The sequence below is a fragment of the Carcharodon carcharias genome, chromosome 21 (assembly GCF_017639515.1).
Source record: "Carcharodon carcharias isolate sCarCar2 chromosome 21, sCarCar2.pri, whole genome shotgun sequence".
Classification (NCBI taxonomy): domain Eukaryota; kingdom Metazoa; phylum Chordata; class Chondrichthyes; order Lamniformes; family Lamnidae; genus Carcharodon; species Carcharodon carcharias.
The window spans coordinates 23,101,236-23,127,060 of NC_054487.1; the positions used below are offsets into that span (position 1 = coordinate 23,101,236).

Genomic DNA, 25,825 nt, shown 5'->3' on the forward strand with positions numbered 1-25,825 from the left:
TGTACCCCAACCTGCTGTGTACAACCCTTGTGTACCCATCCAAATGTGTGCATTCAGTGTGTTCCCCATCCTGCTCTGTACAGTCAGTGTGTTCGCCATCCTGCGGTGTAGAGTCACTGTGTACCCCAACCTGCGGTGTACAGTCAATGTCTTCCCTGTCCTGCTCTGTACAGTCAGTGTTCCACATTCTGTTCTGTTCAGTCAGTGTGTTCCCGATCCAGTTGTGTACAGTCAGTGTACCCCATCCTTCAGTGTGTTGTCAGTGTGTTCCCCAATCTGCAGTGTGTTCCCCATTCTGCTGTGTACAGTGTGCTCCCAATCCTGCGCTGTGTACCCCATCCTGCTGCATACCGTCACTCTGTACCCCATCCTACTGAGGACAGTCTCTGTGTACCCCATCCTGCTGTGTGCGCCCTTGTGTGCCCATCCAGCTGTGTACAGTCAGTGTCTTCCCCGTCCTCCTCTGTACAGTCAGAGTGTTCCACATTCTGCTTTGTTCTGTCAGTGTATTCCCGATCCATTTGTATACAGTCAGTGATCCCCATCCTGCTGCATACAGTCACTATGTACCCCATCCTACTGAGGACAGTCACTGTGTAACCCATCCTTCTGTGTACAGTCAGTGTGTTCCCCATCCTGCTGTGTACAGTCAGTGTGTTCCCCATCTTGCAGTGTGTTGTCAGTGTGTTCCCCATTCTTCAGTGTCCCCCATCTTGCTGTGTAGAGTCGGTATCTTCGCCATCCTGCTGTGTCAGTCAGTGTGTTCCCGATCCTACTGTGTACAGTCTCTGTGTACCCCATCTAGCTGTGTACAAACCTTGTGTATCCATCTAGCTGTGTACCGTCAGTATCTTCCCCATCCTGCTCTGCACAGTCACTATGTTCTCCATCCTACTGTGTGGAGTCACTGTGTTCCCCATTCTGCTGTGTACAGTCAGTGTGTTCCCCATTCTGCTGTGTATAGTCAGTGTGTTCCCCATTCTGCTGTGTACAGTCAGTGTGTTCCCCATCCTGCTGTGTACAGTCAGTGTGTCCCCCATCCTGCTGTGTACAGTCAGTGTGTCCCCCATCCTGCTGTGTACAGTTGGTGTGTTCCCCATCCTGCTGTGTACAGTTGGTGTGTTCCCCATCCTGCTGTGTACAGTTGGTGTGTTCCCCATCCTGCTGTGTAAAGTCTGTTCCCCATCCTGCTGTGTACAGTCGGCATGTTCCCCATCCTGCTGTGTACAGTCAATGTGTTCCCCATCCTGCTGTATACAGTGAGTGTGTTCTCCATCCTGCTGTGTACAGTCAATGTGTCCCCCAATTTGCTGTGCGCAGTCAATGTGTTCCCCATCCTGCTGTATACAGTAAGTGTGTTCTCCATCCTGCTGTGTACAGTCAATGTGTTCCCCATCCTGCTGTGTACAGTCAACGTGTTCCCCATCCTGCTGTGTACAGTCAATGTGTTCCCCATCCTGCTGTATACAGTGAGTGTGTTCTCCATCCTGCTGTGTACAGTCAATGTTTTCCCCAATTTGCTGTGTGCGGTCAGTGTGTTCCAGTGTGTAGTAGTGTATTCCTGTGTGCAGTGTTACGTTGGTGTGGACAATACTATGTCCTGTGCACAGTCATTGCTCAATAACCTGTTTCCCACTATTTTATGCCCGTTTGCTTCCTGTTGTTCCAGGAGAGGATTTCTCCTCCTCCACCGCCGACTATGAATCCGGTTGAAATGACTGACTTCAAGGTTCAATACGCTGACGAAGCCGCAGGTAGATGTTGTGCTCTTCTTGACAATGACTGGATTCCTTGCCCCCTGAGGGGCCACGTTGCTAGACTGTGCGTTGAGATGAACCGATGGATTTATGAGTCTATAGGCTCCACAGATTCAGAAAGCTAGGGAAGAGAGTCCACAGGGCAACCTCCTGTTCTAACACCTCCATCTTCTCCCGCAGCTTCTAAGCACTGATGCTGAGGGATCTTGCAATGGGTTTCAGAGTTCCGAAGATCAGTATTCCCATTTCTGTAAATCAGATCAGACCCGCTGTTACAAAGAGACTCTGTTGTTCAGACCCTCTTGCCCTCGTGCTGCAGTGCACTCCATCAGGACTGATCCCCTCAAACTCAAATGTGTTTATTAATCTGCTGTTTCCCTATCCGCTCATCTTCATGCTCCTCAGTTAATTCACTGCCCACCTCCTGGCAACCCTTCCTCAATCAATTTTTTAAACTACACTTACACAAGTTGTGCTTGTATTAGGAGATGGACCGTCCTGACCGCTCTTCAACAGTCAAACAGCTGCTCAAATAAATCTCCTACCTCCACTTTGGGTCTGGCTGGCTTGCTTAAGGTGTTAGTAGTGACTTTTAACAAGACCTCACCAACAGCACTATCAATCAAATTGCTTCATTAATTCATTCATATGGCAATTTCACTTCCAATATCATTAGGGAGAGGTATAGTCATTAACTGCCAGAGCTCCTAGTGTGAGTGAGCTGAATTCATATCAGCAACAGACATAACCATTATAACATTGAGTGACTGGACATATGGTATAATGTGACAGGTCAGATCCACAGACATGGGGACTGATGTTGATCCAGTAATGCATTGATTGTGCATCCAGTAGCACAGTTGGGGTAAATTAACCTGGCAACTGAATGGGATCCAGTAATGCAATGAACATTGACTATCTAGCAATGTGACTCGTGAAACAGTGATGCAATAACTGATGGAGATCATCATTTGGGGATCAATGCGGTACAGTGACATGGAGATGAATGGAGAACCAGTTGTGGTGCAGGGATTAATGGGGATCCAATGACACAGCAACCAATGGGGATCCAATGACATAGTGACTGGTAGGGATCCAGTGACACTATAACTTAAGATACAGAGATGCAGGAACATAAGGGGATCCAATAGCATGCTGACCAATGGAGGTCCAGTGATTCAGCAATCAATGGTGACATGACGGTGGTTGAATGGGGACCCAGTGACATGGTGACTGTTGAACGTCCAGTGACATGGTGACCGATGGGAATCCAGTGACATGGTGACCGATGGGAATCCAGTGACATAGTGACCAATGGGGATCCAGTGACATGATGACTGATGGGGATCCAGTGACATGGTGACTGCTGAACGTCCAGTGATATGGTCACCAATGGGGATCCAGTGACATGGTGACCGATGGGGATCCAGTGACATGGTGCCTGTTGGGGGGTACAGTGACATGGTGACTGATGAGGATCCAGTGACAGGAGAATCAAGTGACATGGTGACCAATGGGGATCCTGTGACATGGTGACCAATGGGGATCCAGTGACCTGGTGACTATTGGAGATCCAACGACATGGTGACCAATGGGAATCTGGTGTCATGTTGACCCTTGGGGATCTGATGACGTGGTGGCCCCTGGGGATCCAGTGACATAGTGACCATCAGGGATCCAGTGACATCTTGTCACAGATTCGCTATTCACATTCCATTAAGTACATGTACAACAGGTCAGCAATGAACATGAGTATGGAAGCTAGCACCAGTCCTACAGTCTATTACTCTCACTGCTATGAGTGCCTTGCAGAGGAAGCAGAGAGGAAACCAACCAGAAAGTTGCTTAGAGAAGAAGAGAGACTGAGAAACAGGACACTGCATTGGAAGCAACAGACAGGTCAGAAAATTCAGTACAAAAAAATTTAATGAAGCAATAACTCTGCATAAATAAAGAAGAATCATAGAATCACCGGGAACTATTTATTTCATTAAAAGCAGTACATACATGTAAATTGAACAGAAAGACAGAGAGATCAGAGAGCAGAGATAGAGAGAGATCTGAGAACAGAGATAGAGAGAGATCGGAGAACAGGGATAGAGAGAGATTGGAGAACAGGAAGAAGGAGATTGGAGAACAGGGCATGGGAGAGATTGGAGAACAGGGCGAGGGAGAGATCAGAGAACAGGGAGAGAGATCAGAGAACAGGGAGAGAGAGATCAGAGAACAGGGAGAGAGAGAGATCAGAGAACAGGGAGAGAGAGAGATCAGAGAACAGGGAGAGAGAGAGATCAGAGAACAGGGAGAGAGAGATCAGAGAACAGGGAGAGAGAGAGAACAGAGAATAGGGAGAGAGAGAGAACAGAGAATAGGGAGAGAGAGAGAACAGAGAATAGGGAGAGAGAGAGAACAGAGAACAGGGAGAGAGAGAGAGAGATCAGAGAACAGGGCGAGAGAGATCAGAGAACAGGGCGAGAGAGATCAGAGAACAGAGAGAGAGATCAGAGAACAGGGAGAGAGAGAGAGATCAGAGAACAGGGAGAGAGAGAGAGATCAGAGAACAGGGAGAGAGAGAGATCAGAGAACAGGGGGAGAGAGAGAGAGATCAGAGAACAGGCAGAGAGAGAGAGATCAGAGAACAGGGAGAGAGACAGATAGATCAGAGAACAGGGAGAGAGAGAGAGATCAGAGAACAGGGAGAGAGAGAGATTAGAGAACAGGGAGAGAGAGAGATTAGAGAACAGGGAGAGAGAGAGATTAGAGAACAGGGAGAGAGAGAGATTAGAGAACAGGGAGAGAGAGAGATTAGAGAACAGGGAGAGAGAGAGAGATTAGAGAACAGGGAGAGAGAGTGGGATCAGAGAACAGGGAGAGAGAGAGAGATCAGAGAACAGGGAGAGAGAGATCAGAGATCAGGGAGAGAGAGATCAGAGAACAGGGAGAGAGAGAGAGATCAGAGAACAGGGAGAGAGAGAGAGAGAGAGAGATCAGAGAACAGGGAGAGAGAGAGAGAGATCAGAGAACAGGGAGAGAGATCAGAGAACAGGGAGAGAGAGAGAGATCGATCAGAGAACAGGGAGAGAGAGAGAGAGATCGATCAGAGAACAGGGAGAGAGAGATCGATCAGAGAACAGGGAGAGAGAGAGAGATCAGAGAACAGGGAGAGAGAGAGAGATCAGAGAACAGGGAGAGAGAGAGAGATCAGAGAACAGGGAGAGAGAGAGAGATCAGAGAACAGGGAGAGAGAGAGAGATCAGAGAACAGGGAGAGAGAGAGAGATCAGAGAACAGGGAGAGAGAGAGAGATCAGAGAACAGGGAGAGAGAGAGAGATCAGAGAACAGGGAGAGAGAGAGAGATCAGAGAACAGGGAGAGAGAGAGAGATCAGAGAACAGGGAGAGAGAGAGAGATCAGAGAACAGGGAGAGAGAGAGATCAGAGAACAGGGAGAGAGAGAGAGAGATCAGAGAACAGAGAGAGAGAGATCAGAGAACAGAGAGAGAGAGATCAGAGAACAGGGAGAGAGAGAGATCGATCAGAGAACGGAGAGAGAGAGATCGATCAGAGAACAGGGAGAGAGAGAGAGAGATCGATCAGAGAACAGGGAGAGAGAGAGAGATTAGAGACAGAGAGAGAGAGAGAGATCAGAGAACAGGGAGAGAGACATAGATCAGAGAACAGGGAGAGAGAGAGAGATCGATCAGAGAACAGGGAGAGAGAGAGATTAGAGAACAAGGAGAGAGAGAGAGATTAGAGAACAGGGAGAGAGAGAGATTAGAGAACAGGGAGAGAGAGAGATTAGAGAACAGGGAGAGAGAGAGATTAGAGAACAGGGAGAGAGAGAGAGATTAGAGAACAGGGAGAGAGAGAGATTAGAGAACAGGGAGAGAGAGAGGGATTAGAGAACAGAGAGAGAGAGAGATTAGAGAACAGGGAGAGAGAGAGATTAGAGAACAGTGAGAGAGAGAGATTAGAGAACAGGGAGAGAGAGAGATCAGAGAACAGGGAGAGAGAGAGAGATCAGAGAACAGGGAGAGAGAGAGATCAGAGAACAGGGAGAGAGAGAGATCAGAGAACAGGGAGAGAGAGAGAGATCAGAGAACAGGGAGAGAGAGAGAGATCAGAGAACGGAGAGAGAGAGAGATCAGAGAACAGGGAGAGAGAGAGAGATCAGAGAACAGGGAGAGAGAGAGAGATCAGAGAACAGGGAGAGAGAGAGAGATCAGAGAACAGGGAGAGAGAGAGAGATCAGAGAACAGGGAGAGAGAGAGAGATCAGAGAACAGGGAGAGAGAGAGAGATCAGAGAACAGGGAGAGAGAGAGAGAGATCAGAGAACAGGAGAGAGAGATCAGAGAACAGGAGAGAGATCAGAGAACAGGGAGAGAGAGAGAGATCAGAGAACAGGGAGAGAGAGAGAGATCAGAGAACAGGGAGAGAGAGAGAGATCAGAGAACAGGGAGAGAGAGATCGATCAGAGAACAGGGAGAGAGAGAGATCGATCAGAGAACAGGGAGAGAGAGAGATCGATCAGAGAACAGGGAGAGAGAGAGATCGATCAGAGAACAGGGAGAGAGAGAGAGAGATCGATCAGAGAACAGGGAGAGAGAGAGAGATTAGAGACAGGGAGAGAGAGAGAGATTAGAGACAGGGAGAGAGAGAGAGATCAGAGAACAGGGAGAGAGACAGAGATCAGAGAACAGGGAGAGAGAGAGCGATCGATCAGAGAACAGGGAGAGAGAGAGATTAGTGAACAGGGAGAGAGAGAGAGATTAGAGAACAGGGAGAGAGAGAGAGATTAGAGAACAGGGAGAGAGAGAGAGATTAGAGAACAGGGAGAGAGAGAGAGATTAGAGAACAGGGAGAGAGAGAGAGATTAGAGAACAGGGAGAGAGAGAGAGATTAGAGAACAGGGAGAGAGAGAGATTAGAGAACAGGGAGAGAGAGAGAGATTAGAGAACAGGGAGAGAGAGAGAGATTAGAGAACAGGGAGAGAGAGAGAGATTAGAGAACAGGGAGAGAGAGAGAGATTAGAGAACAGGGAGAGAGAGAGAGATTAGAGACAGGGAGAGAGAGAGAGATTAGAGACAGGGAGAGAGAGAGAGATCAGAGAACAGGGAGAGAGACAGAGATCAGAGAACAGGGAGAGAGAGAGCGATCGATCAGAGAACAGGGAGAGAGAGAGATTAGTGAACAGGGAGAGAGAGAGAGATTAGAGAACAGGGAGAGAGAGAGAGATTAGAGAACAGGGAGAGAGAGAGAGATTAGAGAGCAGAGAGAAAGAGAGATCAGAGAACAGGGAGAGAGAGAGAGATCAGAGAACAGGGAGAGAGAGAGATCAGAGAACAGGGAGAGAGAGAGATCAGAGAACAGGGAGAGAGAGAGATCAGAGAACAGGGAGAGAGAGAGATTAGAGAACAGGGAGGGAGAGATTAGAGAAAAGGGAGAGAGACAGAGAGAGATCAGAGAACAGGGAGAGAGAGAGGGAGATCAGAGAACAGGGAGAGAGAGATCAGAGAACAGGGAGAGAGAGAGGGAGATCAGAGAACAGGGAGAGAGAGAGATCAGAGAACAGGGCGAGAGATCAGAACAGGGCGAGAGAGAGAGATCAGAGAACAGGGAGAGAGAGATCAGAGAACAGGGAGAGAGAGATTAGAGAACATTGAGAGAGAGAGAGATCAGAGAACAGGGAGAGAGAGAGAGATCAGAGAACAGAGAGAGAGAGATCAGAGAACAGGGAGAGAGAGAGATCAGAGAACAGGGAGAGAGAGAGATCAGAGAACAGGGAGAGAGAGAGATTAGAGAACAGGGAGGGAGAGATTAGAACAGGGAGAGAGAGAGAGAGATCAGAGGACAGGGAGAGAGAGAGGGAGATCAGAGAACAGGGAGAGAGAGAGATCAAAGAACAGGGATAGAGGGAGATCAGAGAACAGGGATAGGGCGAGAGAGAGATCAGAGAACAGGGAGAGAGAGAGTGACCTGAAAACAAGTGTCCCTTGCCACCACCATCCTTCATATCCAATGAGTCCTCCGTGTATCGTTCATAACCTAGGACATGGATTGTGATGAGTGTGGACACAGCTGACACTTCGCTGTAAAGAAGGTGATTTGTCCTTTAATAAATTGTAATGATGGGTTCCATTGGGAGAGTTGATGTCCTCGGGGTGTCGGGGTTCAATGTCTGAAAGATTACTTCCTTTATTTGATAATTTGTCATATTGTTCCTGCTTTTAGAAGTAGTGTCTCAAGTGTGAAGAGCACACTTTCTAATATTGGTAATATTGGAATTGCTTGCCTGTCAAGGTTGGCCTATCCCAACATGCAGTGTACCTGTGAAAGCCCTCTATTAATACACAGGCTGCAGAGATTTAACTGGTGCTATGAGTGGAAGGTTCAACCTCTTGAAACAGCACCAGAGAAAATGTTCAGAAATCCCAGAGCCCATTGATGCTTTTACAAGAGGAGGGGAATTACAGGGAAAGGGAAACAGAGGAAGAGAGCAGGTAAAAGAGAGGGAGAGAGAGATGGAGTAAAAGGCCTTTGCTGGAGAATGAAATAAAGGAAAGAGAAAAGTTAGCATTTCTATGGCACCTTTCACAACCCAGAATTGCCCATCAGGGAACCACAGACCAGTTAGCCTGAGATCAGTCATTGGGAAAATGCTGGAATGTATTATAAAGGAAGTTTTAACAAAGCACTTAGAAAATCATAGTATGATTAGAACACATCAGATTAGAACACATCAATATGGTTTTACGAAAGGGAAATCAGGTTTGACAAATTTAGTAGAGTTTTTTGTGGATGTAACTAGTAGGATAGATAAAGGGGAAGCAGTAGATATAGTATACCTGGATTTGGCATTCGATAATGTGCCACACAAAAGGTTAATAGGCAAGCTAAGAGCTCATGGATTTGGGGTTAATATATCAACATAGATAGACAGAGGATTCGTTAATGGAAAGGAAGCAACGAGTAGGCATAAATGGGGAATTTTCAAGTTGTCAGGCTGTGAAGAGTGGAGTACCACAAGGATCAGTGCTGGGACCTCAGCTACTAAAAATCTATAATGAGGCTTGGTCGAGAGCCCAGACTGTTATAAAAAGATTATATGAGTGAGTTCATTTACATGGTACAGGGAGGTGTTGACTTTGCTTGTTTTACTGCTCTGTCTCTTTTGTCAATGTCTCAATGTTTATCTGCACAAGGTTAAGAGATAACAAGTGCTTAAAGCTTCTTTTATTGATACCTTAATGGTGTGTTTGACACATTTATAGGGCTGGAGGAACATCAATTTTTTCTGAAAAATTAAGAATTTGTTTTTTCTAAGCAGTTGCACACATGCCATAGTTACTATAGGGTTCATTGTTTCTTACATAGTGTATACTAGGTAAATGGCTGTGGAAGGGCCATGTGTCGGCATAAAGGGTATGAGAGGTCATTGGGACTGGGTGGAGGGCATGAGTTGGCATTGAGTTGGACTGGGGAGTTACAAGGGGCCCTGGGTATGGGTGGGGGGCATGTGGTGGCATGGGGAGTGGGTGGGAGGGTGATGTGGGGTGAGGGCCTAAAACAAGAGTTCCCAAACTGTGTGTCGCAACCCACAGTGGGGTCACGAGGTGAAACTTTGGGGTTGCAAGCTCTGAGGCAGTAATGGCTGCTGTGGAGCTGTGAGGTCCCTTTAAATCCTCACTTTTTAAAAATGGTGGGCGCAGCCTAACTGAACGATCTTGTGGCCTGATTTCTGCTTCAAAAACACCAGCTTTTTATTTAAAAACCCTGCAAACAGCCCCCCTGCACTTACAACACCCCCCTCCCCCACCTCGCCTCACCTTAGGTTTACAGCTTTACCCCTGCCTACCATCTGGCTCACACTCTGTGGTCATGACAACTGCCAAACCTCAAAATGGGGCCAGAGTATGAAAAGGTTTGGGATACTCTCACCTAAAATGTAACCAAACAACTCGGACAAAGTCATGGAGAACTGAGATGGGCCTTTGAATCAGCCTGCTGCAGCACCCAACTGCCCATGTGACCACCTCCCATCCATTTCCAGGGGCGAATCTACCACCCCCCTGCCTCCCCAATGTGAAAACAGCATGTAAAGGAGCATGTTATACCGAGGCGGGTCTGCGGAGTCAGGAATTTCCTGATCGGAGCTACCCGATTTGGTAATTAAAACCCGGCCCAATATCTCTGTTTATGAAGCCCAAGATCCCCTATGTTTTGCAAACAACTCCCTCGATATGCCCTGACATCTTAAACATGCACCACCAAGTCCCTCTGCCCCTTTCAAGCTGTACCATTACGTCTCTATTGCCTCTCTCTATCTCCTGCCAAAGTGACTCATGTCACACTTCTCTTTCCCTTGTCGTGTATTCCTTCTTTTACCTGGGCAGCGCTGTGTTCTCTCAATCACTGTCTGCCCTCCTAATTCTGTGAATCAAAGTGAAACACCCTGAGGCTCACCATTGTCACCACCTCACTTCATATGCTGCAAATGTGATTGTTTTCTTGTCTCAGGAACGCTTACTGATGCCATGGTGGAGCCGTGCCAGGCGAAGCGATTACGTGGTACCCCAGAGAGAATCGAGCTGGAGAATATCCGTGTCTCACTGGAACGGGAGGAAGATCTGCAGGAGGTGCCCGAAGAGACGCTTGCTGAGCACAACCTGAGCAGCGCGTTTCAGCAAGCCAGTCAGGAACCAGGCAGCAGGTCAGTGTCGGGTGGTGGGGAAGCTCAGTGTCAGGGGGGTTGTGAGGGGGGAAGGTCCGGGGATGGGTGGGGGTGAATGTCAATCTCGGTTTGGGAAGGTCAGTGTCGGGGAGAGGATCAGTGTTGAGAAGGTCAATGTCACAAGAAATAAGAGCAAGAGTAGACCACATGGCTCATCAAGCCTGCTCCACCATTCAATACGATTATGGCTGATCTTGGGCTTGAATTCCACTTTCCTGTTCGTTCCCCATATACCTTGATTCCTGAGACATCAGAAATCTGCCTCTCCCAGCCTTAAATGTATTTAACAATGGAGCAACCACAGGCGTTGCTCTGGGGTCGAGAATTCCAAAGATTCACAACCCTCTGAGTGAAGTCATTTCTCCCTACCTCAGTCCTAAATAATCGGCCCCTTATCCTGAGAGTGTGCCCCCATGATTTTGACTCCCCGACCAGCGGAAACAATCTCTCGGAGTCCACCCTATCAAGTCCCTTAATGAGATCACCTCTCATTCTTCTGAACTGCAGAGAGTAAACCCAATTTACTCAGCCTCTCATCATTGGATAACCCCCTCATCCCACACACTAATTTAGTGAACCTTCACTGTACGGACTCCAATGCAAGTATATTCTTTTTTCAATGTGGAGACCAAAACTGCACACGGTATTCCAGATGTGGTCTCACCAAAACCCTGTACAACTGTGGCAAATTTCTTATTCCTGTACTCCAATCCCCCTGCAATAAAGGCCAACATGCCATTTTGCCTTCCTAATTGCTTGCTGCACCTGCATGCTAACTTTCTGCGTTCCTTGTACGAGCACTTTGAACATCAACATTTACAAGTTTCACAAGTTTTAAAATAATATTCTGCTTCTTTATTCTTATGACCAAAGTGAATAACTTCACACTTCCCTATATTAAACTCTCTCTACCAACTTGTTGTCCACTCACTTAACCTGTTTATATCTTTTTGTAGCTTCCTTGTTTTCTCCTCGCAGCTTGAATTCCCACCTAGCTTGATATTGTTAGCGAACGTTAATACATTACTCTCTCTTTATCTAAGTCATTAATATCAGTTGTAAATAGCTGAGGCCTCAGCATTGATCCTTGCAGCACTCCACAGCAAGCCTACTTGAAAAAGCCTGGTTTATGCCCACTCTCTGCTTTCTATCCATTAACTAATCCTCTATCCATGATAGAACATCACCCCCAACTTAATGAGCCCTCATCTTGTTTATTAACCTATCGTATAGAACTTTATCAAATGCTTTTTGGAAATCTAGGTATACTACTGGTTCCCCTTTATCTATCCTGCTAGGTACATCCTTAAAAACTCTAATAAATTTGTCAAACGCAATTTCCCTTCCATAAAACCATGTTGTCTTGTTCTAATCATACTATGCACTGTTAAGTGCATTGTTAAGACATCTTTCCAGCAACTGATGTTATGCTAACTGGCCTGTAGTTCCCTGTTTCCTCTCTCTCTCTTTGCAGAAAAATGGTTTTACATTTGCCAACTACCAATCTACTGGGACCGATCCTGAATCTAAGGAATTATGGAAAATCTTAGCTGATGCGTCTACCATCTCTGCAGCAAATCCTTCGGAGCCTGAGAGCCATCAGGTCCCGGGGAGTTGTCAGATTTTAGTCCCTTAAATTTCCTCAATGTTTTCTTTCTGCTGATATTAATTTTCTTAATTCCCTCGCTCTTTTTAGCCCTGAGGTTACCATCTATTTCTGAAATGGAACTTGTGTCTTCTACTGCGAAGACAGACACAAAGTATTTACTCAATATCTCTGTCATTTCCCCACACCCCCTGGCAACTCCTGTCGCTGCCTCTGAGGGACCAATGTTTAATTTAGCTACTCTTCTCTTTTATATACGTATAAAAGCTCTTACAATCTATTTTTATATTTCTGGCTAGTTTTACTATCATTTTCTATTTTGTATCTGGAGTTCAGTTTTGGTCTCCTTACTTAAGAAAGGATATAATTGAATTAGAAGCTGTGCAGAGATGATTCACTCGACTGAATGCTTGGAAGATGAGGTTATCTTACGAGGAAAGTTCGAGCAAGCTGAGCCTTTACCTATTGGAGTTTAAAAGAATGAGAGGTGATCTTATCAAAACATACAAGATCCTGAGGAGAATTAACAGGGTGGATGATGAAAGGATGTTTCACCTTGTGGGAGAGACTAGAACTATGGGACACAGTTTAAAAACTATGGGTCTTCCACTTAAGACTGAGATAAAGGGAATTTTTTTCTCTGAGGGTCATCAGCCTGTGGAATTCTCTTCCCCAGAAACTAGTGGAGGCTGGGTCATTGAATATATTCAAGGCTTATTAGACAGATTTTTGATTGACATGGGAGTCAAGGGTTATAGGGGACAGACAGCAAAGTGGAGTTAAGGCCACAGTCAGATCAGCCATGATCTTGTTGAATGGCAGAGCAGGCTCAAGGGGCCGAATGGTCTACTCCTGCTCCTAATTGTTTTGCTCACAGAATCACTTGTTACAGTGCATTTGGCTCCTCGTGTCAGCACTGACTCCCGATGAGCAATTCACTTCTCCTGCCTTCTCCCCGTAACCCTGCACACTCTTCCTTTTTCAGGTAACAGTCTGATTCTCTTTTGAATGTTTCAATTGACCCTTCTTCCACCACACTCTCAGGCAGTGCATTCCAGACCTGAACCACTCGCTGTGTGAAAAAGCTTTTCCTCATGTTGTTTTTGCTTCTTTTTCCAATTACTTTAAATCTTGATCCTTTCCTGAGCGGGAACAGTTTCTCCCTATCAACTCTGTCCAGACCCTTCATGAGTTTGAATATCTATCAAATCTCCTCTCAACCTTCTCTTCTCCATGGAAAACAGTTCTAACTTCTCCAATCAATCTCCATAACTGAAGTTCCTCATCCCTGGGACCATTCAGGTGAATCTTTTCTGCAGTCTCTCCATTGTCTTCACATGCTTCCTAAAGTGTGATGTCCTTAACTGTACACAATATTCTAGCTGGGGGTAACCTAGTGTCCTATACAAATTCAACATAACCTCCTTGCTCTTGTATTCATTGCCCCTATGCCCCTATTGCTTTTGAGTATTTTTTTCCCTTTTTATCAACTTTTTGATGGCTCTTTGCTGGTTTCTAAAACACTCCCATTCCTCGGGCTTATTACTTTTTTGCCCCATTATAAGCCTCTTCTTTTAATCTAATGCTTTCCTTAATTCCCTGAGTGAGCCATGGATGGGTCTATCTTGCTGAGTTTTTGTTTTTCACTGGAATATATTTTTGTTCGACATTTTGAATTCACTCAATTAACCATAGCCAGTTCTCCCCTCGCACCTATATAATTGGCTTTGTTTAAGTTGAAGATTCTTGTTTACAATTGGAGTATGTCACTTTCAAACTTAACATGGAATTCATTATTATGATATTATGATCACTATTTCCCTGTGGATCTTTTACTATGACATTACTAATTAACCTGCTTCATTACACAATACTAGATTTAAGATGGCGTTATCCCTAGTCAGTTCAACCAAAGTATTGCTCCAAAAAACTATCATGAAAACATTCTACAACCTCATCTTGTGTACTACTCTTGCCAATTTGATTGCCCTGGTCTAAACTAAGATTAAAATCCCCCACAATTATTACATTTCCTTTGTTACAGGCTCCAATAATTTTTTGTTTAATGCTCTGTCCAATGGTATAATTACCTTTAGGGGGCCTATAAACAATCCCACCAGTGTTTTCTGACTCTTGCTTTTCCTAATTTCCACCCATACTGATTCTACTTCATGATCTTCTGAGGCCAGATCCTTTCACACCAATGTCCTTATGTCATCTTTTACTATCAGGTCTACTCCTCTTCCTTTGCCATTCGGTCTGTCTTTCTGCAATATTGTGGACTCCGGAATATTAATTTCCCATCCTTGATCACCTTGTAACCATGTCTCTGTTCTGGTGATTCAATCTAAACCATTTATGCCATTAGTTCATCGGTCTTATTGCAGATGCTTTGCACATTTAGCTAAAGAGCCTTTAAATTCATTTTTTTTGACATTGTTCCCTGCATGGACCATATTTGCTGATGTACAATTAACCCCACTCGGCTTGTCTTTACCCACATCGTTACACTGCTCCATTGCTTTGACCTTTCTCTTTGGATTTCTAAATCTCCCTTCACCTGAACCCTATCCCGCTGCCTCCCCCCAGTAATTTGAAGCCCCAGTTATACAATTGGCTAGTTCACTGGTCCCAGCCCTGTTCAAGTGGAGCCCATCGCAGTGCAAAAGCTCCCTCTTCCCTGAGTACTAACGCCACTAACTCATGAATCAGAATCCCTTCCTTCTACACCACATTTGTTTCTCTAATCGGTTTGACTCCACACCAATTGGCACGTGGCTGAGGTAACAACCCAGTGATGATTACCTTTGAATTTTAATTTGGATCCAGACTAGTCAAACTCTCTCAGCAGAACATCATTCCTGGTTGTGCCTATGACATTGGTTCTCATGTGGACCACAATAACTGGATCCTTCCCCTTCCACTCCAAGTTCCTCTCCAGCCATGAGGAGATGTCCTTAACCCTGGCACTGGGCAGGCAACAGAACTTCACAATTCCTAGTTACGGCTGCAGAGAACAGTATCTATCCCCCTGACTAAACTGTCTCCCATCACTACCACATTCCTCTTCGCTCCTCAGACTTCACCATGGTGCCTTGGCCAGTCTGTTCATCCACCTTGCAGTCCTTCTCCTCATCCAGTTAGGTAGCAGGCAGCGCGTACTGTTGGAGAAAGACAAGGGCTGAGGCTCCTCCATCACTACTCACTGGTTCTCCATACCTGCCTGACTCGCAGTCACACCCTCTTATCTCTGACCATTGACCAAGTTCTGTCTAACCAAAGGTGTGTGTCTGCTTCCTGGAACAGTGTCCAGGTAACTATCCCCTTCCCTGATGTCCCACAATGTCCACAACTCAGATTCCAGCTCAGCAACTCTGAGTTGAAGTTGCCTAAGCTGCAGGTTTGGTCCTCCAGGATTGCGGTGAGTTCCACAGATTCACACATGTTGTAGTCATGGCACACGAGCATCCTTGCCATGTCTGTCTAACCTTAATTAATTAGCCAATTAGTTCTTAATTTATAGAGCTAAAATAATAGAAAGTTACACTCCCCTAGCTTGGAGACATAGGAAGAAGACTCACCAGCTATTTGAGGCTGATAAAAGATAGAGAAAGGAGCACCTGTTCTATTCTCTGGCTCCCTTTTCTCCTTTAGAACATTCTTTGAAACTGACCTAATATCTGCTATGTGACTTGGTGTTATACTTTATTTTATAATGCTCCTGTGAAATGCCTTGGCATGTTTCATTCTGTTAAAGGTGCAATCTAAATATATATGTTGATCATTGGAACCTTAGTATCAATGTTTTTACATGTTTATTATAAACCAGCTTAAAGCGAATGTTTCCTCTCTTGCCTGCTCATGCCTGGTCCTATCTGGTCCTGCCAGCTGTGTCTGGTCCTGTCTGGTCATTTCAATCTCCTGTCTGCTTGTGTTTAGTTTCTGTCTGATTCCTATCTGATCCTGTCTTGTTCCTGTCCCGTTGTACCTAGTTCCCGTCTGCTTCCTATCTGATCCTGTCTGGTTGTGTCCAGTTCTTGTCTGGTTCCTATCCGACCCTGTCTGGTTGTTTTTAGTGCTGTCTAATTGTGTCAAGTTTGTGTCTCCTCATGTCTAATTCCTGTCTCATTCTGTCTGGTTGTGTTTAATCCTGTGTCATGCCTGGTCTTCTCAAACAACGTTATATTTATATAGCCTCTTTGACATCTCACAGGAGCATTATAAAACAAAATATGATACTGAGCCAAGGAGATATTAGGTTAGATAACTAACGACCTGGTCAAAGAGGTAGATGTTCTTGCGTGTTTGAAAGGAGGGGAGGCAGAGAGACAGAGGTGTAAGGAGGAAATTCCAGAGCTCAGGGCCTAGACAACTGAAGGCATGGCCACCAATGGTGGAGCACTTAAAATTGGCCCTGTCTGGCTACACTTAGTTCCTATCTGTTTATGACTAGTTCCTGTTCAGTTATGTCTGGCTGTGTCTCGTCCTGTCTGGTTCCTATGAGTCTGTTACAGCCCCTGTCGACTGGCTTGATTTACCCTCTGCTGTTTGTGTTGCACCTCAAAACACAGTCAGGGCATGACTGACAAAAGACTGTCTTTGGTTTAGTTGCAGTAGCTCTGAGTATGAGATGGAGGATGAAGAAGAGGATGAGGACAATGCACTGACTCCCTCGGACTTGGGGGGCGTCCCATGGATGGAAGCAGTGAGGATTCATCGGTTGCTGAAGGGTGACCTAGAGGGAGACAGTGAGGCAGAGGATGAGAATGAGGAGCAATCAGAGTCAAGTTACGGTGAGTGATGTTGTTTGGTTGGGAGAGGGTTTCATCTTCAAAGTGAGGATCTCAGTCCCAGACTGAAGCACCAGAGCCCATCCACTGGAGCCCACCTAGGGGTATGCTTAGGTAAACGCAGGCGTGTCTCTTAAATGGCAAAGAGCAGCGAGTCTCACTTTGGAATCCTGAGCGGAGATTCAGATCAACAGCATCAACACAGGTCATCACTGGAGAATAAAGGATGCTGGAGAGATGGGGCTCAGGGGGTTAATGTGCTAGAGAGATGGAGTCAGGGGGCTAATGTGCTGGAGGGATGGGGTTCAGGGGGTTAATCTGCTGGAGAGATGGGATTCAGGGGACTAATGCACTGGAGAGATGAGGCTCAGGGGGTTAATCTGCTGGAGAGATGGAATTCAGGGGGCTAATGTGCTGGAGAGATAGAGTTCAGAGGGTTAATCTCCTGGAGGGATGGGGTTTGGGGATTAATGTGCTGGAGAGATGGTGTTCAGAGAGTTAATGTTCTGGAGAGATGGGGTTCAGAGGGTTAATCTGCTGGAGAGATGGGGTTCAGAGGGTTAATCTGCTGGAGAGATGGGGTTCAGAGGGTTAATCTGCTGGAGAGATGGGGTTCAGAGGGTTAATCTGCTGGAGAGATGGGGTTCAGAGGGTTAATCTGCTGGAGAGATGGAGTTCAGAGGGTTAATCTGCTGGAGAGATGGAATTCAGGGGGCTAATGTGCTGGAGAGATAGAGTTCAGAGGGTTAATCTCCTGGAGGGATGGGGTTTGGGGATTAATGTGCTGGAGAGATGGTGTTCAGAGAGTTAATGTTCTGGAGAGATGGGGTTCAGAGGGTTAATCTGCTGGAGAGATGGGGTTCAGAGGGTTAATCTGCTGGAGAGATGGGGTTCAGAGGGTTAATCTGCTGGAGAGATGGGGTTCAGAGGGTTAATCTGCTGGAGAGATGGGGTTCAGAGGGTTAATCTGCTGGAGAAATGGGGTTCAGAGGGTTAATCTGCTGGAGAGATGGGGTTCAGAGGGTTAATCTGGAGAGATGGGGTTCAGAAGGTTAATGTGCTGGAGGGATGGGGTTCAATGGGTTAATGTGCTGGAGAGATGAGGTTCGGGGTTAATATTCTGGAGAGATGAGGTTCAGGGAATTAATGTACAGGAGGGATGGGGCTCAGAGGGTTAATATTCTGGAGAGATAGGGTTTGGGGGTTAATGTGCTGGAGAGATGGGGTTCAGGAGTTTAATGTGCTGGAGGAATGGGGTTCAGTAGGTTAATGTGCTGGAGGGATGGGGTTCAGAGGGTTAATGTGCTGGAGAGATGGGGTTCAGGGGTTAATGTGCTGGAGAGATGGGGTTCAGGTGTTAATGTGCTGGAGGGATGGGGTTCAGGGATTAATGTGCTGGAGGAATGGGGTTCAGGGGTGAATGTGCTGGAGGGATAGGGTTCGGGGGTAAATGTGCTGGAGGGATGGGGTTCAGGGGGTTAATGTGCTGGAGGAATGGGGTTCAGGGGGTTAATGTGCTGGGGAGATGGGGCTCGGGGTTAATGTGCTGGAGAGACGGGGTTCAGGGGGTTAATGTGCTGGAGAGATGGGGTTCAGGGGGTTTAACCACCGAATCACACAGTGCAGAAGAGGCCCTTCGGCCATTGAGTCTGCACCGACACGTGAGAGACAACTGACCTACCTACCTAATCCCATTTACCAGCACTTGGCCCATAGCCTTGAATATTATCACATCCTTCCTATAATGTGGCGACCAGAATTGCACACAGTACTTCAACTGTGGCCTCGCCAAGGTTCTATACAACTCCAACATAACCTCCCTACTTTTGTAATCTGTGCCTTGATTGATAAAGGCAAGTGTCCCATATGCCTTTTTCACCAGCCCACTAACATGGCCCTCTGCCTTCAGAGATCTATGGACACACACGTCAAGGTCCCTTTGTTCCTCAGAACTTCTGAGTGTCATGCCATTTATTGAATACTTCCTTGTCAAATTACTCCTTCCAAAGTGTATCACCTCACCCTTTTCAGGGTTAAATTCCATCTGCCATTTATCTGCCCATTTGACCATCATCTATATCTTCCTGTAGCCCAAGACACTCAACCTCACTGTTAACCACCTGGCCAACCTTTGTGTCATCTGCAAACTTACTAATCCTACCCTTCACATAGTCACCTATGTCATTTATATAAATGACGAATAATAGGGGATCCAGCACAGATCTCTGTGGTATGCCAATGGACACTGGCTTCCAGTCACTAAAGCATCTTTCTGTTATCACCCTCTGTTTCCTACAACTAAGCCAATTTTGAATCCACCTTATCAAATTACCCTGTATCCCATGTGCATTTGGCTTCTTTATAAGTGTCCCCCGTGGGACCTTGTCAAAGGCTTTGCTGAAATCCATATAAACTACATCAACTGCACTACCCTCATCTACACACCTGGTCACCTCCTCAAAACATTCAATCAAATTTGTTAGGCATGACCTCCCTCTGATAAAGCCATGCTGACTATCCCTGATCATACCTTAATGTGCTGGTGGGATGGGATACAGGGGATTAATGTGCTAGAGAGTTGGGTTTCAGAGGGTTAATGAGCTGGAGAGATGGGGATCAGGCGGTGAATGTGCTGGGGAGATGGGTTTCACTGGATTAATCTGCTAGAGAGAAGGTTCAAGGTGTTAATGCACTGCAGGGATGGGGTTCAGGGGGTTAATGTTCTGGCAAGATGGGTTTCAGTTGGTTAATATGCTGGAGGGATGGGGTTTGGGGGTTAATGTGCTCGAGGAAAGGTGTTCAAGGGGTTAATGTATTGCGGGTATGGGGCTCATGGGTTAATGTGATGGTGAGATGGGGTGCAGGGGCTTAATGTGTTGGAGGGATGGGTTTCATTTGGAGGATGTGGATGTGTTGACTGGTGTGTTCAGGTTCAGTGGACGCCTGAGATTTGCTTTCTGACCTTGCATATCTTTGGGTGATAAGATATTAGGTTATCTCCACTATCTGCTCCTCTGTCCTGTAAATGGGATTGAGATTGCCATATCATTGAGTTTGAGTTAAATAACTAGAACAGGTGAATAATGAAAGTTTGTGATTGTATTCTCAGGATTTCTCCTGGTTCTCTATTGATCTCCTGTTGAAATAATGGTGGACGATTGGGAGCGTTTTCAGCCCTTTGGTTAATGCTGATGCTCATGTTTGAGGGGAGGACGACAGTGTGGGCTGGCTGTGTGACTCATTACTCTTCCATACTAAGACAAAAGCAAAATATTGTGTTTGCTGGAAATCTGAAGCAACAACAGAAAATGCTGGAAAAACTCAGCAGGTCTAACAGCATCGGTGGAGAGAGAAACAGAGTTAAGGTTCAAGTCCCAATGACCCTTCTTCACTCTCCATACTTCCTTTCCAGCATTTTCTGTTTTTGCTTCCCTCTTCCATACTACCTGCTTGACCCTGACTTCCATTGGTCTGTCACTCAGCTCTTCATCAGCACAGACCAATGCCCATGAAGAGAGCTGTTATTGTGAGGAGGATTTCTGGTTGTTCTTGGACCTTTTAAATCACAGCCACCTCCTCAGACAATCTGAAAACAGGCCTCACTGGCAGACAGGCCCAGACAAGTAGGATGACAGCAAAAATGAATTTGATTGATTGGAGAATGAGAAGGTGTAATTCCCCTTTTCAGGGTGGGATGGGAACTCCACCCAAATCGAGCTCATTCAATCCTCTGGATGGGGCTAATCTCATCACCATCCTGGCCATTAAGCCTGTATGGACAGAGGCGCAGGAACATTCTGACAATCCAGTAATCTGCAGCCTCGGCTCAGGTAGGTGAGTGAGGGTCATTGTGGAGTCTTTGCCCTCTGCCTCCATTGCCTGAGCACTCGACTCATTGCTCCATCCTAACACCTATACTGTTGTCCTATGAAGCAGTGGGATCAGAGGCAGAGGGGGAAATGAGCTGTTAAGCCATGCCCTTTCCCGGCCAAGCAGCATGAGGATGCAGCATTTAACAAAGGGGCAACTAATGACAGTATGGCAGGCCAGGGCTGGGGAAGTTGAGATCACCATGCATCCACACCTCATGTTGGTCTCATTCACCTTGAGGAAGTCACCCCAATCGTGGCAGATTGTCAGGGGTGAATCCAGACCAGAGGATCCATGTTCCTAACTTGGGATAATTCCCTATCACACTGAGAATCCCTTTTCACAAACACACCTTCATCTTTTGACTGGACCAGCTGATCCGAATTTCCTGCACTGACTGTACTTCCTGTTTTCCTCTGCCCCACTCTGTCTGTGTGCATGTCTTTGTGTGTGTGTGTGTGTATCTGTGTGACTGTGTGTGTGTCTGGATATGTCTATGTGACTGTGTCTGTCTGTCTGTTTCTGTTTGTGTGTGTGGATGTGACTGTGTGTTTGTCCCTGTATGAATGCATGTGATTCTGTTTGTCCCTGCCTGACTGTGTGTGACTGTGTTTGTCCTTGTGTGACTGTGTGTATTTGCCCCTGTGTGACTGTGTGTGTTTGTCCCTGTGTGACTATGCACGACTGTGTTTGTTTGTCCTTGTGTGACTGTGTGTTTTTCCCTGTGTGACTGTGTGTTTGTCCCTGTGTGACTGTGTGTGTTTGTCCTGTGTGACTGTGCATGTTTGTCCCTGTGTGACTGTGTGTGTTTGTCCTGTGTGACTATGTATGACTGTATGTGTTTGTCCCTGTGTGACGGTATGTGCCTGTTTGTGACTGTGTGTGAAGAGGGTGAGTACTGTCCCTGGGAGAAGGAGCTTCAGTTTGGGCTCTGGGTCCATCAGCTAACTGATGAAGAGGACAACCCTTCGTTCAGAGGTATCTGCTTTGCTTCTCTCCAAGTGCCTGAATTGACAGAGCTGTTGAGGTACAATCCGCTCCTTTTAAGCAGGCGGCAGTGGGCTTGTGACTGTATTGGCTGAGAACTCCGGCTAGACTCCTGTTAAGTTTAATCAGCATGACAAAAAAAAAGTGGCTAAAACAAATGGAAACTCCCTGGAGACCGAGATTCCCTGGAATGTGTGGAGCTATGACTCCTTTTCGCATAGCCTGTAGATAGAACAAGTTAAAAGGAGTGCACTGTATTTCCTGTATGCTGCTGACTACTGGAGAGCACAGGGGAGGAGGTTACAGCAAAGTATCATTACCCAAAACAACACACTAACCTGGACTTCAGTGTACTCATCAATCTGAGGCTTCAGATACACAGTCCCAGTACCAGTTAGCTCAGAGAGTGTGTCAGCAGGACTCTGGTTAAGACATCGATCGTCACAGAGCACTGTGACCATTAAGGGCACTGCTCCGTCTGACAAGTCTGACAGTTGTGACTGGTAGTCCAGCTGGGCTGGAGCCTTACCCTGGCTCCCCTTAGCACATTGTCCATCTTGTCTACAGGCTGTGCTGGAACCTCCTCTGCTGCCCTCATTAACTCTTTCCCTGCTAGAGAGTTTGGCTGGAATACTTAGCAAGAAAAGGCATCATTCACAAATGCTGGAGGTTTGAGTAGGGTGGATGGAGTGGCTGTCATGTGGCACTGGACTCCTCACGTGTGTGGCTGTGGGGTGTCTGTACTGAAACGTTGAGGACACTGTATTCTCCTGCATTGTGGGCCATATGCATGGTGTGGGGACTGCAATCTAACCCTTGTGCAACTAACCTTTTTGCTTTCCTGGATACTTAATATGGAATAAAGAACATGGTATAGGCCCCCTACAGCCAGCCTTGAGCTCTGGGTTTTTCTGTCACTGGGAGCTGCTGCTCAGGGCTATGCCCAAGGGCACACAGCGGGTTGGAATGTCACAGGGCATGAGAGCAAGGTTATTGGACAGGGAGCAGGCGCAAAAGCCTGGCTCAATGTTCATGGACTATCCCAGCTGGCAGTTGGTAATTGTGATATTTTATCGTCAGTAGAGTGTGGAGCTGAAATCCAAGCTCTGTGTACCCCCCCCACCCCTCCCCCCAGGGGCTCTGCTCTCCAGGATTCAGCTCTCCAGATCCCTCTGCTCCACGGGGCTCAACTCCCACTGGTATCTGAGACTCAGCTCCTTCAGCCCCCTTTGCTGTGCCTCCTGCTGCTCTCTGCATGGGTTTCCTTGCCGTTTGTAACTCTTACCTTTACATTCTATCCTGTGCCTCACTATTTCTTTGTCTCTTTTTCTTTCTGTCTCCTGCTACGTGCTAACAATCCTGCTGCTTCCCTGGCACTGTCTGCCACGTCAAGTAGCTTCAGGCCTACGGGTCCGACAGATAATCAGTCCCATTGATCCTCTGGAAATCAAGGCAGATGTCCACTGGACTCACATCACAGGCCGAGAAGGGGAACACTCTGCAGACACCTCACCACCAGAAGGTAATGATGTACCAGAGATTGCTGAAGGCAGACTGCACTGATACAGAAGGACACCTCTCAGGATGGTCACTATGCAGGAGAGGGATTTTACAAGCTGAGAACGTGGGGCTGGGGATCAGGTTTTATGATAATTTTACCCCCCGAAAGGTAAATACAAACCACTTACTGCCTTCGCCCCCCCCCCCCACCCACCCACCCCACCCCACCACTGACAGTGAATCCCAGAGTGGCCATAAATGCTCTGAGAAGTTTGGCATTTGGCGAGAGTGGGAATTTGGTGAGAGTGGGAATTTGGTGTGGTGGGAAGGAGGTGCTGGTATGTTCCTTCAATACTTTTATTGCTTTGTGTTATTATTTAATGTAGTGTACCTACAACTTAAACTAGTTCAAATAGTTGTTAAAAACATTAATAACTATAAGCAAAGTAGATTTTATTTGTATCTTTAAGTCTTGAATTAAAACAAGGTTAGATAGGGATGAGAGGGCAGGTGGTGGTGGCAATTGCAGAGAGCATGTAATCTCAGGAAACCATATCTGTGGGAAGTGTCTAAAGAGGAAAGTCAAGCAGTACAGCAGTGTAGATTTGGGTAGAGGTAAGCCATGTGACAGGAAGAGACAAAATGTTTAACAGTGCAGTCAGTGAATCAGGTCTAATGAGAAAATTATAAAAAGTTAAAATTGAAAGTGCTTTATCTGAATGCACAAAACATTTGTAACAAGCTAGATGAATTAGTGGCACAAACTGAGGTAATTGGGTTTCACTGAATCACCATTACGGAGAGACACAGTGACCAGTGTTGGAAACTAAATATTCCAGAGTACTTGACACTTTAATAAGACAAAATGGAAAAGGAAGGGTTGGTAATAAAGGATAGCGTAAGGAGTGAAGAAGGATCTTCACTTGGAAAAGCAGGAAGTAGATCAGCATGGATAGTGATAAGATATAATAAGGACAGAGCACGCTGATGGGAGTAATTTTTAGGCCCCTAATAGCAGCTATACTGCTAGACAGAATATTAATCAAGAAATAATAGGAGGGTGTAACTGGGGCAATGCAGTAATCGAGGGGAACTTTAATCATCTTATTAACTAGACAAATCCAAAAGCTGTTTGAAGGTTTTCATGGTGAGACTAGTAGCTTTGAATAAGATATTCTTACTGTTACACCATGTAAACTTTGCTCTAAACATAAATGAATGAGGCCAAAAGCTGACAAATCCCCAGAACTGAATGACATACATCCTAGGGTAACAAAAGAGATTGTTGATGAACTGGTTGTGACCTTCTAAAATTCTCTAGACTCTGGAACGGTCACAGTGGAAACAATGGAATGCAGTGGAAACAAAATAGGAAACTAGCCTGACCTCCCACATTGGGAAAACGCTGGAATCTTGTGGAAGTGGTAATGCGGTACTTAGAAAATGATAACATCATGTTGACACTGCCATATTATGAAAGGCAAATTGTGTTTGATGAATCTACTTGAGTTATTTGAGGATGGATTTATCTGTGTAGATTTTCAAAAGGCATTCGGTAAAGTACCATATGAAAGGTAGGTGCACCCTAATGGGGCTTATGAGGTTAGGGTAACAAATGAGCAGGGATAGAGGATTAGTTATAGGACAGAAAGCACAGAGTAGGAATAAACAGGTAATTTTCAGGTTGGCAGTCTGACTGTTGGAATGCCACATGGATCAGTGCTGAGGCCTCACCTATTTAAAAACTTGTTATGATTCCCCGTACAGACTGACAACTCCTTAAAAAGAAAGGAATTCTCACAATGCAAATGGAAAGAAAACTGCTGGACAAGTATTTCACCCTTTAAAACTTCTACTGCAACAAACCAACCAAAATCTACATGATTCAAACATTAACCCTCAGGCCTAGGAAATTTCAAACTAAAAGGCAAACTTCACTTTAAATTATCAATACCACAAAGATACACCTCACATAGTTAGAAACATAGAAACTAGGAGCAGGAGTAGGCCATTCAGCCCTTCGAGCCTGCTCCGCCATTCATCATGATCACGGCTGATCATCCAACTCAATAGCCTGCTCCCGCTTTCTTCCCACACCCTTTGATCCTTTTTGCCCCAAGAGCTTTATCTAGCTCCTTCTTGAAAACATACAATGTTTTGGTCGCAACTACTTTCTGTGGTAACGAATTCCACAGACTCACCACTCTCTGGGTGAAGAAATTTCTCCTCATCTCAATCCAAAATGGTCTACCCCGTATCCTCAGACTGTGACCCCTGGTTCTGGACTCCCCCACCATCGGGAACATCCTTGCTGCATCCACCCTGTCTAGTCCTGTTAGAATTTTATAGCTTTCTATGAGGTTCCCCCTCATTCTTCTGAACTCCAGCGAATATAATCCCATTCGACTCAATCTCTCCTCATATGTCAGTCCCACCATCCCAGGAATCAGTCAGGTAAACCTTCGCTGCACTCCCTCTATAGCAAGTACATCCTTCCTCAGATAAGGAAACCAAAACTGCACACAATATTCCAGGTGTGGTCTCACCAAGGCCCTGTACAATTGCAGCAAGACATCCCTGTTCCT

The 25,825-nt window shown here is 46.0% G+C and overlaps 1 protein-coding gene across 6 annotated transcripts in view; it reads left to right on the forward strand.

Moving 5' to 3' along the window:
* Positions 1 to 25,825, forward strand: part of LOC121293109 (F-actin-monooxygenase MICAL2-like) — a 590,417-nt gene that overhangs the window by 460,992 nt on the left and 103,600 nt on the right. For all 6 annotated transcript variants that reach the window (XM_041215769.1, XM_041215771.1, XM_041215772.1 and 3 more), the window contains 3 exons: positions 1,670 to 1,754; positions 10,274 to 10,466; positions 16,702 to 16,886. In XM_041215769.1, coding sequence (XP_041071703.1) covers positions 1,670 to 1,754; positions 10,274 to 10,466; positions 16,702 to 16,886 — 463 coding nt within the window. The remainder of the gene's footprint in view (positions 1 to 1,669; positions 1,755 to 10,273; positions 10,467 to 16,701; positions 16,887 to 25,825) is intronic.